The sequence below is a fragment of the Homalodisca vitripennis genome, chromosome 1, assembly GCF_021130785.1.
Source record: "Homalodisca vitripennis isolate AUS2020 chromosome 1, UT_GWSS_2.1, whole genome shotgun sequence".
Classification (NCBI taxonomy): Eukaryota; Metazoa; Arthropoda; class Insecta; order Hemiptera; family Cicadellidae; genus Homalodisca; species Homalodisca vitripennis.
This window is the reverse complement of record NC_060207.1, coordinates 244,515,995-244,532,325: the sequence shown is the minus strand read 5'-3', so window position 1 is coordinate 244,532,325 and position 16,331 is coordinate 244,515,995. Positions and strand designations below refer to the sequence as shown.

Below are 16,331 nucleotides of genomic sequence, written 5' to 3'. Positions count from 1 at the left end.
CACTGTAGTGAAATATATTGTAAATGTTGATACTGTCATGTTATGAAGTATCGTTCTCAGAATGTCTAATACTACGAGGACGAACACAAACGCTCATTCAATAATTCGCTAATAACAGTTCTCGGAAAGTGGATGTGGCACTGTAGTGAAATATATTGTAAATGTTGATACTGTCATGTTATGAAGTATCGTTCTCAGAATGTCTAATACTACGAGGACGAACACAAACGCTCATTCAATAATTCGCTAATAACAGTTCTCGGAAAGTGGATGTGGCACTGTAGTGAAATATATTGTAAATGTTGATACTGTCATGTTATGAAGTATCGTTCTCAGAATGTCTAATACTACGAGGACGAACACAAACGCTCATTCAATAATTCGCTAATAACAGTTCTCGGAAAGTGGATGTGGCACTGTAGTGAAAATATATTGTAATGTTGATACTGTCATGTTATGAAGTATCGTTCTCAGAATGTCTAATACTACGAGGACGAACACAAACGCTCATTCAATAATTCGCTAATAACAGTTCTCGGAAAGTGGATGTGGCACTGTAGTGAAATATATTGTAAATGTTGATACTGTCATGTTATGAAGTATCGTTCTCAGAATGTCTAATACTACGAGGACGAACACAAACGCTCATTTCAATAATTCGCTAATAACAGTTTCTCGGAAAGTGGATGTGGCACTGTAGTGAAATATATTGTAAATGTTGATTACTGTCATGTTATGAAGTATCGTTCTCAGAATGTCTAATACTACGAGGACGAACACAAACGCTCATTCAATAATTCGCTAATAACAGTTCTCGGAAAGTGGATGTGGCACTGTAGTGAAATATATTGGAAATGTTGATACTGTCATGTTATGAAGTATCGTTCTCAGAATGTCTAATACTACGAGGACGAACACAAACGCTCATTCAATAATTCGCTAATAACAGTTCTCGGAAAGTGGATGTGGCACAGTAGTGTAATATATTGTAAATGTTGATACTGTCATGTTATGAAGTATCAGTTCTCAGAATGTCTAATACTACGAGGACGAACGCAAACGCTCATTCAATAATTCGCTAATAACAGTTCTCGGAAAGTGGATGTGGCACTGTAGTGAAATTAATTTGAACGAAGCGACACGAGCGTGACAAAATACGTTACGATAAACGTTATAAATTTTCTCAGTGTAATAAGCGTAAAGCTGTTGTAATCGTTGTCAGCTCAGAAAAGCGTAATACTTGTGTCACACACAACGGGTGCAAAGCGTGTTGTTAAAGTAGCGAATTATGAGTGCGTACCGATCAGATCAGTGTGTGATGTTGCGTGTGTGTGTTGTGTTGGTACTGGCGCTGGCCACGCTCTCTACCGCCTCTGATGTTAACATGGGCTTGTGTAACTGTAACATCTCACCTGATACCGACACCTGCTTCAGCGACGTATGCAATAATTACATACCTATTACAGAGTATTGGACAGTTTAGAGCTATTATTTAATAAAATGATCATAGATGTTACTACACAGCATTAGTTGCATGGATCAGGCACTTTACTAATCACATTTCTTATATAGATATGTTCATTAAATGAAAATTTCTTCAAAGACTGGTGGTAATACGAATAGCACTTCTAGAATAATATTACAATAATTCATAAAACAGATGTGTAAACATGAACTAATACAATTAGCTAAACATTCTAACTGATAAAATCATACATACAATCTTGCATTCGAATAACACAATACTACGCACAACATGGAATATTTGTTTCAAATAGCTTTTATCTTGATTTTGAACTAAAATTGTTACGCCTTAATAGTGTATCGGAACATTTAAAACTCGTTAAAATGATGCTGCAAGCACATTATTATTCTGACGTAAATACCATTAGGGGTGGAAATTTTTAAATACAATATTGTGTGGTTTGCAAAGACAATTATGTCCAAAGTGTCATGCTTGAATTTAAAATTTTTGAAATACAATAATTTTAATATTTTCAAAATGTGCACTCAGACCGCAAGGGAAATTTAAAAAAATGTTATAATGGTGCAAACCAAAATCACAGTTTCTGTAAAAGTGTAAATGAAAATCTGTTTTGAATCCTCCCACCTGTACCCATTATGGTGTAATACATAAATTATTACATTCCCTACATTTCTCAGTGTTTTGATTGCCATTGTATAATGAAAAAGTTAGTATAGTTTCGTTTTCACTAATGGCTCTGGTATAAAAATACCTCAGAAATCGTGTATAAAATTACATATTTTATTGTAGTAGTAATACTAATACTTTTTTTAATTTTGAAAAAAAACCTACTTCAATCGCATGTAATGCAAGGTACTTAAATTTAAAAAAAATAATTTTTATTTGAGAAAGCTAAAGTAACTGAAAGCAGTTGAATATAGATAGGTACACTGTATTAGGCGTTACATACATTCACTGAAACATTAAGAATGGTAGATGCAAGCAGAGAAATTGGTCTAAAATTATTGTTATCACACGCCATTACCGTTTGTAAAGTGGAAATACTTTAGATATCTCAACATTATCAGGAAAGCCAATAGACATTAAATGCAAAGGTGGTAATGTTGATTAAATGCAAAATGGGTTTGGAAATGGCGTATACATTTACTTTAAGAACTTCAACTTTAACACCATCATAACCGGGTACAGAACTCCCGCGTTATTAATTTAAGTAAACAAAGTTCAAACTAATTTCATACACATCCCCTAACGTCACTTGTTTAATAGACGCTAAAAGACTTATTAACGTAAACAATAACACTGTCACTCCTGCGCTTTGTGCTTAAGTCTTGACATACCCTTGATGTCAACTCCCACCTCCACATCACCCAACCAACACTCCGTGAATACTATAATATCCAGCTCAGTACTCAGTGGTTCCACATAAACTAGAAATTCGTCGACGCTTTTAAAATAACTCTATTATAGTGAAACATTTTAAAGCAAAAACCACTGTTATTGCTACTAAAAATGTCAAATACTGATTTAATTTATTCAATTCTGAACAGTCATTTGTAGAAAACATGTCATCGTTGCCATCGTAAATAAGCTGCCACCAGCCCAACAGCAATCTCTTAATGTGCATTAGCTTCATGTATATACATATTGTACCAAAAATAGCATAAAAATATTTTTTTTTACAGAATATAGAACAAACAGGTTCATGCTAAAAAGTAAAACAGGATTTTAAGCCCAAGTAATCTAAATTTCTGCAATTGTATTGTAAATATTAAAATTATAAAAGTTGTAATTTTAAAACAAAACCAACAACTTCACAAAGTGTAAAAGTAATTTAAATTCATATTCTAGAAATAATCGACAACAGGGTTTTTAAAATATCAAAGGGTCAATTCTGAAGGCAACAGGATTTTTGAGACATTTTCCATTGTTTAGCGATACAAAAACTATGCTTTCGTCACCGAACAATGGAAAATGTCTGAAAATTCACGTTTACTTCACAATCTTCCACCTTCACAAACAAACCAAGCGGTTAATTCTACTGGGGTACCTGCAATTAATCTGATGATTAATTAATTTTATGATGGTCTCTATTATGCTACCTGATAGTTATAAAGTATACAATTTAATTATAAAGGGTATTTCATATAAAGCGTCTCAAATCGACTCTATAGAACAGATTATCATATAATTTTATTGTAAACTAAAATATTTTCTTTAAGATCAATTCTTGAGAGCAGTTATCATGCATTTTAAGGACAGAGTGTGCCAAAATCGATGACTGAAGGTTGGTTCTCGACTTTTAGTATGTAACACCTCTTTATTATAATAATAAAAATCGCACAATCGTGTTACAGTAATATAATAATTATATTACACGTGTCTCTACACAATTTAGCAGTTCGTATTATGTATTGTTTTAAAACTTTGAATGTAAAAAGAAGATTCAGTTACGTCACACTTGCAAGGAAAAATACAAAGGCCCGTGGTAAAAAGCTAAATCATGTTTAAAGTATTAATCCTTTAATATACAATAACAAATTTCGGCGATAAAAATATCACACTTATCGCTTGTTTTTGTTTTTTAAGACCTTGTATTTTATTTAATACCATCCCTAAACATTTGTTGTAAAAACGAACGACCATTAAGTTAAAACAATTGATTTAATAAATGTGTATACTAACTAAACGGTTTGAAAATAGAGATGGAATATCGTGTACTTAAGAAAACATTATGTTTTTTAAAGACAATGTGTCCGCTTTATTTGTTTCGGAATGACGAGGTTACAGTTAGCAGCAAGGAGCAGTTTAACAGGTAAGACACGTCTCATTGTCATAGCACTTGGATAATGGAAGGTGACAGTGAGAACTATAGAACTGTAAACTGAGCTGATGTTATGTCCTGTAAGAGAGAAAGTTATTGTTACAAACTGTTTGGAACCCACGCTGAATATCAACATCTACAGCAGCATTTTAAGCCACTCTTACTAAACTTTATTCTTATTCTCTATGGAAATAGAGATTTATCTGTAGTCTATTTAATGTTAAGAAATATGAATGTTTGTAATAAGTTTTATTTTATATAATACTCTAGATTAACAAAATGTATTTAAATACAATGTATCCACAAAGTCGTGCCACACTTTTAAATAACTAAATTTAAAAAGTATATACAGCCCAAGGTTGATATAGAATTAAAGAGTGTTTTAAACAGTTTTACTTCATTGTATCTGAGCTCGACATCAGCACCATAAATCACCCTGTAGAGACGTCCCAGCGAACTTTGATCCTCCCATATTTTGATCAGGACTTCTGGGTTAGTTGATTTGATTGCAGCTCTGATCCGTTGCTTTAAGTGTTCAATACACAAGCGTTATGACGACGCACATTTCCTCCAGACAAGTGAAAGTTTAGCCTGAAAACTAAAAACAATTCGGTTTATAAAATGTTGATCCAGTTTATTTTTATACAGAATAACTGTAGAGATATCCATAAGTTTCACAAAAACCAAATCATTTTCTTATTACTTTAACTGCACTTAATTATCTAGTTTAACAGTTATTTAATTATATTCGTTAGGGTAGATAGGCAGGAGAATACTTCCTCAAATCACTTTAAAATCTGTTTATTAACCTGCAATTCATTAATTTGGACTTCAAACAATCCTTTACCTGTTAGATATTTAAAATTAATCCCCAAAAGCTTACACAAGCACTTTCGTTGTAAAAGTTTTCTTAAGAAAAGGTTTTCTTATTTCAAATAAAATAAACTAAACTGACCTTAACTTCTTGTTTCAAAAATAAAATCGAACTAAAAATTTAACTTTTTTATAAAAGTAAAATAAAATAACATTTATAATTTAATACAAAAAGTTAATAGAATAAGTTTTTAAAAAGTGGTTTATAAAATTTCGCGCCCCAAAATAGATATATTAGGGCTACATAACGTGACCAATGCCGAATATTTTAACCACCTGATCAAGAATAAAAATAAAAATCTAATTTAATAACACATTTTTTACGTAATTTTAAATTGTTTACTCAAAAGCAGTACATTTACATCTTTTATAAAAATTGTATCTTAATTAGATGAAAAGTTTCCGGATTATAGTTTTCAAAATGCAGTAAGGTTGAAAGCGGGTGTCTCCCACCATTTACAGAACTGGGAGTTATTGTTTTTTAATTATTTCCTTTATATTGAAAAACAAACAAAAAAACAAGCCAAATAATGCAATAAATAAAGTTAATGTAACTTCAGTTATTGTCACTTTACTAGTTAGTTTGTGGTTAGCTTTGAAACTACTGTAGTGCATAAACTTTCAACAGTTGAGGTAACCGATACACCGCTATCCCTGAGTAACTAACTAACCTCAGTTACACGGCTGAGGTTGTATTGCCTTTGTTTTATACCTTCACTCTGTTTTAAACAGATATAATGAAACACTATAGAAATATCTCTGAAAATAAAATGTTCCAAACTATTTAATTTACAATGTATTGTTACGTACTCTACCCCTTTCAATACGTTAGGAAGTGTTTAAGCGCTTTCATAACTACGTTTTAACCATTTACCTTTTTTAGATAATGTTGCTTACTTCGAAGCAATTCAAAGCTTATAAATCGTTGGGAATTTTATTCAACGAATGGATTTTGCTTTTCTACGAAACAATTAAAAAAAAAAATGTTTTCCCCTAAGATGTGTCAAATTTTGTTTTTGATCTTGAGCTACACCATACATAACTGTGTACCAAAAATATTACTATTTTATTATTAGCAGGTAAATGAAAGGTAATTACTGTACTTGAAAATAAAATAAAATGAAGCTTTAAAGTAAATTCAGTAACATGTTTGGGTGATAATATAAGTTAAGACGAATATAAACAATAAACTGAAAAATTCTGTAGTAAACCAATTATTTATAAAATACAAGAATGAAATATTTCATTACTTCATGCTGATATTTGTTGTTTGGGTAAAAAACAATGTCAAAAAGTCCATTGGTAGAAAAATTAGAGTCATTATCTGTGTCACCTTGGAATAAATTATCACTTTCACTGTCACTTAAAAACCTGAGTAACTCTTCTCGCACATGATTGCCTTCAATACTATCATGATTCATATTATTTATCCACAAAACAATCGCTGTAAACTAAAGAAATAGCAAGCAAAACAATAACAATGCAGACAACGAATAGCAGAACGACAAAAAACGGCCGCCGCGCCGCAACGACGAGTTTGTAAACAAACCACTTTTTCCGATATTCCAGATGACTGCCAACAATTCATAGAGTAAGAAATAAAAAATGAATAGAAATAGCTAATGACCATCAAGTCTAAATACCTTAAAATGCAATTTTATTACTGTAAAAGTCGACGCCGTCAAAGACGTTGTCGGCAATCTAAAGAATTCCATGCGCGACGTCAAATGACGTTGTCGGCAATCTAAAAAATTCAAATGACGTTGTCGGCAGTGAAAGTTTTAATGAGGTATGAACATTCAATCTAAGCAGTTATGAACAACAATTTTAATTATTTTTTAATAACATATATTCTTTATTTAATTTTGTTACTTCTCAGTGCGTATCAAATATATAATTTATTTAAGAGAAAACAAAAATTAAACGTTGTATACCTCAAAGAGAACTGATGGAGATCACTTCCACACTTGGGGACGAAGAAATTTCCATGTCGCGGAATCAGTGTACTTTTTCGAACAGCATTTGTATAATAACTTCAAATCGAGTTGTCATATCCGAATTAAGTCACTCTATTTCTTCAATGATATTTCTCTTTGATCTTGATAAAGAAACCCTCAGAACGGTGTATTACATATTCTCCTACTTACACATGTGTTCTGGTTTCGGAGAACAGCATTAGTCATTCTTTGAGACAGTTTCCACACAGTAAAATATGTCGATCAAGGCAGGTTTTTCATATAGGTTAATATAAAATTTTCTATGCCGTAAAGGTTTCTTCTTCACAAATATGACATTTTCTCCGAGCTCACTTCACAATTATTAAGCAAGCAATAAAATTGACCTTGCTGACTGCGTTTCAATTAAAAATTGTTAACCATGAATATAAAAATGTACAGGTTTTTGTAGACTTCATATGTTGTTCATGTACTTCTTTCTAAACGCTTTATTACTTTGCAGTATAGTAGCAGAATATGTTGACTCAGTTTATGATATTCCAGATCGCGCTGGAGAACATTGGCAGATGGGAGTGGAAATGGATTACGAAAACCAACAACACCAAGCACTGGGGAATGGCTCACTCTATAACCAGACCGACTGGCATGAAGGATGGGGAGTTCAGCTGTGTTGTCTACTACACATCGTACGTGTTATTGTACGATAGACGTACGCTTGCCTCGGTTATTGTGATTTCGGATGCAAATAGTGTTATACAGTAAAGGAAATTAGTTTACGGTTATAGTAAAACTATACAGAACATAAAGTCGAACTAAAAAGTATAAAAATTAAAAAAAATCTATTACGTATGTTCAAATATCTCTAGTACACTAGATTGAATGCTAAATTGTTATTTCAAATTTAATTTCACGTCACTACGTAGAACCGCATGCTAATAGCGAATGCTGTTGTTGTTTGACATGTAGTTCATGTGTGGCTTGATCATACAGTAATCCCTTTCGGCACATATTTTGACGTTTTGTTCATCATTGCTGTATATTTTGTTTTAATGATTGAGTATAAAGGAAAGCTTAATATAGTGTCTTATTGAATAACTCACAAATGCCTGTAGAGTATTGAGACAAACATGACACAGTAATACACGATACCAGGGTGTCTTATGTACGAGTCTGTACATGCAGGATAATCAGGGGTAAGCTATTCTCGGAAAGAGACGGTTTACCTAACATAGACGTAATCATATTATACTGTAGGCTTGAGATATGGTTTTCAGCATATGAATGAATAAATTTGCATAATTGAATATTTAAATGATGCACTCCCTTGTTTTCCCGGAGAGAACGCCTTATCAAACATTTCATTAAATAAAATTATTATCTTATCAATCATTTTAATAAACGAAATTCTTAGCTCATCAAACATTTCAGTAAATAAAATTCTAACTTTATCAAACATTTCATTAATTGAATTTCATAGCTCATAGACATTTCTTTAAATGAAATTCGTACCTCATCAAACATTTAAGTAAACGAAATTCTTAGTTCTTCAAACATTTCATTAAATTATGTTATTAGCTCATCAAGCATTTCATTAAATTATGTTATTAGCTCATCAAAACATTTCATTAATGATATTATTAGCTCATCAAACATTTCAGTAAACGAAATACTTAGCTCATCAAACATTTCATTAAATTGTATTATTAGATCATCAAACATTTCAGTAAACGAAATTCTTAGCTCATCAAACATTTCAGTAAACGAAATTCTTAGCTCATCAAACATTTCATTAAATGGTATTATTAGCTCATCAAACATTTCACTAAACGAAATTCTTAGCTCATCAAACATTTCACTAAACGAAATTCTTAGCTCATCAAACATTTCACTAAACGAAATTCTTAGCTCATCAAACATTTCAGTAGACGAAATTCTTAGCTCATCAAACATTTCACTAAACGAAATTCTTAGCTCATCAAACATTTCAGTAAAGGAAATTCTTAGCTCATAAAACATTTCACTAAACGAAATTCTTAGCTCATCAAACATTTCATTAAATGGTATTATTAGCTTATTAAACATTTCAGTAAACGAAAGTCTTAGCTCATCAAACATTTCAGTAAACGAAATTCTTAGGTCATCAAACATTTCAGTAAACGAAATTCTTAGCTCATCAAACATTTCACTAATCGAAATTCTTTGCTCATCAAACATTTCATTAAATTGTATTATTAGATCATCAAACATTTCAGTAAACGAAATTCTTAGCTCATCAAACATTTCAGTAAACGAAATTCTTAGCTCATCAAACATTTCATTAAATGGTATTATTAGCTCATCAAACATTCACTAAACGAAATTCTTAGCTCATCAAGCATTTCAGTAAACGAAATTCTTAGCTCATCAAACATTTCACTAAACGAAATTCTTAGTTCATCAAACATTTTCAGTAAACGATATACTTAGCTCATAAAAAATTTCACTAAACGAAATTCTTAGCTCATCAAACATTTCATTAAATGGTATTATTAGCTCATTAAACATTTCAGTAAACGAAATTCTTAGCTCATCAAACATTTCAGTAAACGAAATTCTTAGCTCATCAAACATTTCAGTAAACGAAATTTTTAGCTCATCAAACATTTCATTAAAAGGTATTATTAGATCATCAAACATTTCATTAAATTATGTTATTAGCTCATCAAACATTTCATTAAATGATATTATTAGATCATCAAACATTTCACTAAACGAATTTCTTAGCTCATCAAGCATTTCAGTAAACGAAATTCTTAGCTCATCAAACATTTCACTAAACGAAATTCTTAGCTCATCAAACATTTCAGTAAACGATATTCTTAGCTCATAAAACATTTCACTAAACGAAATTCTTAGCTCATCAAACATTTCATTAAATGGTATTATTAGCTCATTAAACATTTCAGTAAACGAAATTCTTAGCTCATCAAACATTTCAGTAAACGAAATTCTTAGCTCATAAAACATTTCACTAAACGAAATTCTTAGCTCATCAAACATTTCATTAAATGGTATTATTAGCTCATTAAACATTTCAGTAAACGAAATTCTTAGCTCATCAAACATTTCAGTAAACGAAATTCTTAGCTCATCAAACATTTCATTAAAAGGTATTATTAGATCATCAAACATTTCATTAAATTATGTTATTAGCTCATCAAACATTTCATTAAATGATATTATTAGCTCATAAAACATTTCATTAAATGATATTATTAGCTCATAAAACATTTCATTAAATGATATTATTAGCTCATCAAACATTTCATTAAATGAAATCTTAGCTCATCAATTATTTCAGTAAATGAAATTCTTAGCTCATCAAATATTCCATTAAATTAAATTAGGAGGGAATGGCTAGTTGCTAGTTACAATGCCATTAGTGCACTTTGCACTGCATACATTAACAACCCCGTCCCCTCAGTCTTTGTAAACATGTCACGGCACAACGCCAAAGCAATTTTGGGAACTCTACATGCAAGCATGTGCCATCTACATCAATTACAGCACGGTACACTAAACTAGTATTATTACTTTCAAAAATTTAAATTAAACAATGGTTAATATATAAAAATTTTTTTTACCAATTTTTATAACTCTATGTTCCTAAATGTAACACAAAAATGCCAAGGAAGGAGATACAAATAGTAGTACCTAAACGTAATAGATGTATGCGTTTGACTAATTTCATAAATTCCCCAACAATCGGTAAAGTAATGTTCACGCGATATAAGGACAATCATACGTTATGCAATCCTTTACACTCATTTATAGTATTAGTTGGTATTGGAAATATTCTCATTAATCCATTTATACGTTTTGAGTAAAAACATCAAGTGATTTTTTTACATTGACGAAAATTATTGTTGTCGATTTCATACGTAGATTCATTTGTAACCAGCAACAACGCAATAGGTTTACAAATTTGAATAAATATGAGTTACAGACTGTATATGTATTAAACCATAAAATTGTTTAAATTGTAAGTATGAAAAGAGTCATCATAGGACAATAACCCGTTGTTACATATGGACACACACAAACACTTCCCCCTTTAACCATCGACTCAGGTTTACCTAAAGGAAATCCAATAATACGGTTCAGGTTTCTCTTGCACTGATCCTGTTCCCACATAAAACAGAACTCAATGGTATGTTACGGGTTAGATGTAACGCACGATTAATTACAGAAGCTAGATTTATGTGAAGTTTTAAGTCTGTGCATTTTCTTTGTTTTATAACTGTGTTTATGTAATTTATGTTATAAGATCCTCATTTAAAATAAATTAACGATTTTCATTTATCTTTTATATCATTTGCAACTTTAAGACGATCATCGGATTTAAAAGGTAGACTGAAAAACACTATAAATCAAGATCACAAATTTGAATTATGAAAATTGAATTTTGCAGCGTTTTTAAAGCTACATTGGTTTATTTTTTTAAATTAAAGGGACATTTTGGGAAAGAAATATTGGGATTTAATTTTAAATTAGATTGTGAGAAGTTAGGATAAAAACGATTATGTAATCCTTTGGCAAGTTAGTACTGGTAGTTTTTAAATTATTAGGAAGGCGGTTCACCGCCTTGAATTTATCAGAACTTGTCTTGTTCTGCAGTTAAGTTACATCTGACAAGGCTATTGTTCTTGACTTGGATTCGGCTGGGCCAATGAGATAACGCCGCGGATGTCCATCAGAATTGGTGGGAAGGGGAAGTATAAAACGGCCAGGTCATAATTCACGTACTTCAAATTAATATTTTTATATTATAAATAAAGCAATTGTATGAATACAATTTGTCTTAAATACTCGCCATTGACAAGTATTGATGGAAATATACGATGGTCGTTTTTTCAACCTCCGATCTCACGACGACCGGATACGTAGCAGGATCGTCGTTTTGAGCATTAGTCGATCCTCCAAGCAGAAGGGAATATAGGAGCAGAAATACATCGGAGAATTTACAGTGTTTACGGGGAAAACATGACAAGCGATGGTGTTGTGCGTGAATCGCGTAAAAGTTAAAAATGGCCGAATGTCAAATTTAAGGATCGATTCGAGAAATATCAAAGCTGAACCCATTTGGTAATTTTTGTGGGTCTCACTCAACATATTTGTATTTCTACACCACTCACGTACAGCACCATCACTCATAATGTTTATCCGTAAAACACGGCACATTCTACAAGGGTCTCTGCTGCACTCTTCCCTTCTTCTTGCAGGAAACGAATAAAACCCTTAATTCACATTTGGTGGGAGAATCAGTAGAGGTGGCCACGTTTATGCGACTGCTGCTCAGCGCAAACTGCAAACTCGAACTTGAACTCGGCAGTGACCAAAGTTGTAGCGGGGAATATGCGCAGTCGACCACTGCGCACACCGCAGACATGGCACGTGTCTGGCCGTCATGGCGTGAGATCGGTGGTTGAAAAATAGTCCCTTCTAATACAAAAGTACTTATAATAGATTGCAAAATAAAAGTTTTCCTTTAGATTGTAATATTCCTCTTAGTTATTACTTATTTATATAGATAAAAAACAAAACATGTAAATTAAAACTCTGCATTTATGGTTGTTTTAAATTTATCTATGTTTCAGAAAGTTTGGTTATTATAAAATCTACTCACAATATCTAATCTACGACTTGGGATACGGAAGAGCTTATGGGAAAGGTAAACAAATTGAGTCATATATGGGCTGTTTAAATTCAATAATGTCCTGAATCATAAACAGATCGTCATTTAAACCATTCAAACTGCTTTCATATTTATATTTTTAGTTTTTGGTTCACATGTCATGGACTTAAAGTAAATTTTAGATAAGTTTCACTATTTTATCATACTTTAATTTACTGATAAACAAGTTTTATTCATCTTTATTATTTAATTATGAGTTAATTTAAGATTAACAGTATTAAATAGCACCTCACCAGAAGAATTTTATTGCAATTGTTAGATATATATACATAGTACCATTTAATATTTATAATTTTAAATTTATGTCGCTGAATATTCTAGGATATAATTAAAAATATTAATTAAGACTAACCGAAGGGCTCACTTACAGTACCCTCAACAATAGAAATTATTCTATTCATCGAGGCCTGTTAATTAAATAAAGATTAGATAGCCAGTTTAAAGTGGAAGTGTTCTGAATTATTCTAACTTTTCTTTCCGAGCGTGGAGCTGTTGAATTTGTATCGAATCCTAGCGTTTGTAGTTACCAGCTCTCGGATTTTAGATTAAATATCTATATTGGTTTAACAAAAAAATATGAAATATTTATCTCAAGCTTTGGAAATTTACTTTAATATCCAATGAATGAACTAAGCACGACTTTAGTGACGGTAGTCCCCAGACAGTGGGTCAACTCGAGTCGTGTAAGGGCTTAGCTCTGTTAGCTAGATTACGTACAAATCTGCTTATTGCAATTACACTTACGATAATCCGGATTTATACAATACAACGTGGGACTGTCAACACGATATCTTCCGTAATTTCTAACCGATCCAGACCAATCCATAATTGGTGTTATGTCATGCAATACGGAAATATAACGTCCTATTTCATGGACCAACATATCAACAATACCAGTATCATTACAAAATAATTGATAAAGTCGGCCGTTTACATTTTTGAAAATTGCCAATCAGGACGGCAGTTGTGTACAATTTTGAGAGGTATTTTATGAACAGCTGATTGAAACCAAAACCTTACCAGTTTATATTTAAGTGGTACTTAAAGGAATTGAATATACGTGGCCTCAATAAGTTTAAGTATATTAAAAAGTTCTTGGTAATTTCGCAACACAGACTATTTGTGATACGCTTAAAATATTAACAGTTCAAACATTTGACGAATCAAAGTTAACACTGATAGTAAAAACTTAAAATCATTAACAAATTTTGTTGGATGAAGTTTCGCAAGTTTGTGTTACAGGTTTGGTTTCAAGTAAAATCTTGTTTCAAAATTGGTAGACGAACTAAACATTTTTTGAGAGCTTTGACTTACATGTGTCTTCATTGCCATGTTTACGAATTGTTTTCTTTTTAACACTTAAATTTGTTTAGTTTTTGTCACCTGAAAAAGATAGAAGAGTAGATTCTCGAAACGTCGCGTCGTTTCTATGTTGTAGAATCACAAAATATTGGCAAATGACCGCAGTCTTTTATTTTTCCAAATATTCATATTTAAAATTGGTCATACAATATTATTCTTAATTCTAGGTGTTCTATCTAAAGCCTTATAGATAATGCAGATTCTAGACAAAGTATCCATGCTATGGTAAAGAAATTAGAAATATTTATGATAAACTTTTTAACTTGCACTTTATATAAATATATATATATATATATATATAAAGTAAGTTAAAAATTTATATAAATATAATTTCTTTACCATATATATATATATATATACATAAGTCAAAGTTAAGAAAGTGTGTAGAGAAGTGTAAATACACAGAGCAGCACTAAACATATCAATTATAAAGAGATCATAACAATTTATTATGTTATAATAGAGTACATTCTCTTTCAGTTTTCAAAATCGTTATTTCTGTTTTCCAGCGTTTGGCTCGAACATGGATGTGGAAATATACGTCCTAAAGCATGTACCTCATAAATATGTCTGCCTTTACTTCTGCAGTCATAATGGAAGTAAGTATAAGTCTTTATGTGCTAACCTTTCGATATTTTCAAATATTCACTTGAATAATTTGCAAACTAGATCATTTTATTGACGTTAAGTTCCGCTATTTACTCAAGTATTAACTAGTAAACAGCATAAATTAACGTAAATTAATTAAAAAACTACTATTAATTAGGTTAAACTATTATAAGTTTCATGTTGTGTTTCAGATGATGTTATTCTAGACTACCGCGTGGTGCTCACCCACAAGAACTGTCTTACGTCGGCGGAATTATTGGAAATTGAGGCAATTGAAAAGTATTATAACTTTGATGGAGAGCTAATGGAGCTTGAGACAGATGATTTAGGAAAAGCTTATTTGTAGACACGATAGACTTATGGACAAAAACTAATTATACGAATTGCAAAACATTTTATTCCACACATTTATCCCCATGTAGTTTTGTAAAAATATGCAGTTAAAAGTACTGTAGGTATTCACAGGTTGTTCTGTGTGTAAGGTGGTAAAAATAAAAAAACAATATTGCTTCTTTTATTTAAAAATTGAGTAAATTGTTGCGTGACGTAAGGTGGTGAAAATGTAACGTAAAAGTGTTCAGCACTCGTGCAGAATTCAATACACATTGTCACTGTAAATGTTCGTACATAACTTTTATTGAAGAAGAAAGAGAAAGAAAGGCATTTTTTATTCAGACAGCTAAAAACTCTAAATAATAGCATTATATCTTACAAATTAAACAATTATATCACTTTTAATATATTCAACATATAGTTGCTCAAATAAACTATATTTCACTCTTCATAGTATAGTTGGCTTTTTGCCATCATATAAAAATATTTATACTGCACTCGACCTGAAAAGCCTACTGTAGTCATAGGTACTTCGACCTTAATCCTTTTCCTGTCTAAGATATTTGCATATTAAAGTGACTTTGTATTGTTGCCCAAATCAAGAAAATATTTACAGACATAGTTCTGATGTCTTCTTCGGTCAAAAAGAGTCTACTTCCATTTAATACTTCTTTTTTTCCAAGATATTTCAGGCGCCTTCATAGCGCCTTAATTGTTGTACTAATCAAAAAAGTACATACTTAAAAAAGACCTGAAAAGTCTACTTCGGTCGAAAAGCAGCTATTTCAGGCCATTCATTGTAATCTACTGTCGGTCTGAGGTATGTTTGATGCCTTTGTAGCGTTTTCATTGTTGCCCCGATCAATAAAATATATAAATAAATAGGTCTAGAAAGCCTTTTGCTGTAAAAAGCGTCTACTTCTGGTCATTGTCAAACATTTCCAGTCTAAGGTATTCCCGACACCTTAGTAGCGTTTGGCTTGTTAATACAATCAGGAAAGTAGATACATACGGTGGTATGAATGGTCTACTTCGGTCAAAAAACAACTATTTCTTCTATTGCAATCTGGTTCAGGTATAATTCATTTCCGGTATGGGTATTCCGTTAAGTCCATAAGACGTGTATTTCTAATTTCATAGTTCTAGGCCATCGAGAAT

General features: G+C 31.5%; 1 protein-coding gene across 1 annotated transcript; it reads left to right on the top strand.

Annotated features, from left to right (window-relative positions):
• The first annotated feature begins 1,202 nt into the window (after window positions 1-1,202).
• On the top strand, window positions 1,203-15,233 carry LOC124353223. Its single transcript, XM_046803126.1, has 5 exons — window positions 1,203-1,438; window positions 7,679-7,821; window positions 12,772-12,845; window positions 14,741-14,830; window positions 15,032-15,233. Exons 1-5 carry the CDS (start codon window positions 1,289-1,291, stop codon window positions 15,184-15,186), a joined length of 612 nt encoding a protein of 203 aa, XP_046659082.1. The 5' UTR covers window positions 1,203-1,288; the 3' UTR covers window positions 15,187-15,233.
• Window positions 15,234-16,331: the final 1,098 nt, after the last annotated feature.

Excerpts from the sequence above, each read along its gene's own strand:
- LOC124353223 (XM_046803126.1), top strand. The coding sequence starts at position 1,289 with ATGAGTGCGTACCGATCAGATCAGTGTGTGATGTTGCGTGTGTGTGTT. Across the intron at positions 7,822-12,771 it reads TGTGTTGTCTACTACACATC|AAAGTTTGGTTATTATAAAA; the intron begins GTACGTGTTATT and ends TCTATGTTTCAG. Across the intron at positions 14,831-15,031 it reads CTTCTGCAGTCATAATGGAA|ATGATGTTATTCTAGACTAC; the intron begins GTAAGTATAAGT and ends GTTGTGTTTCAG.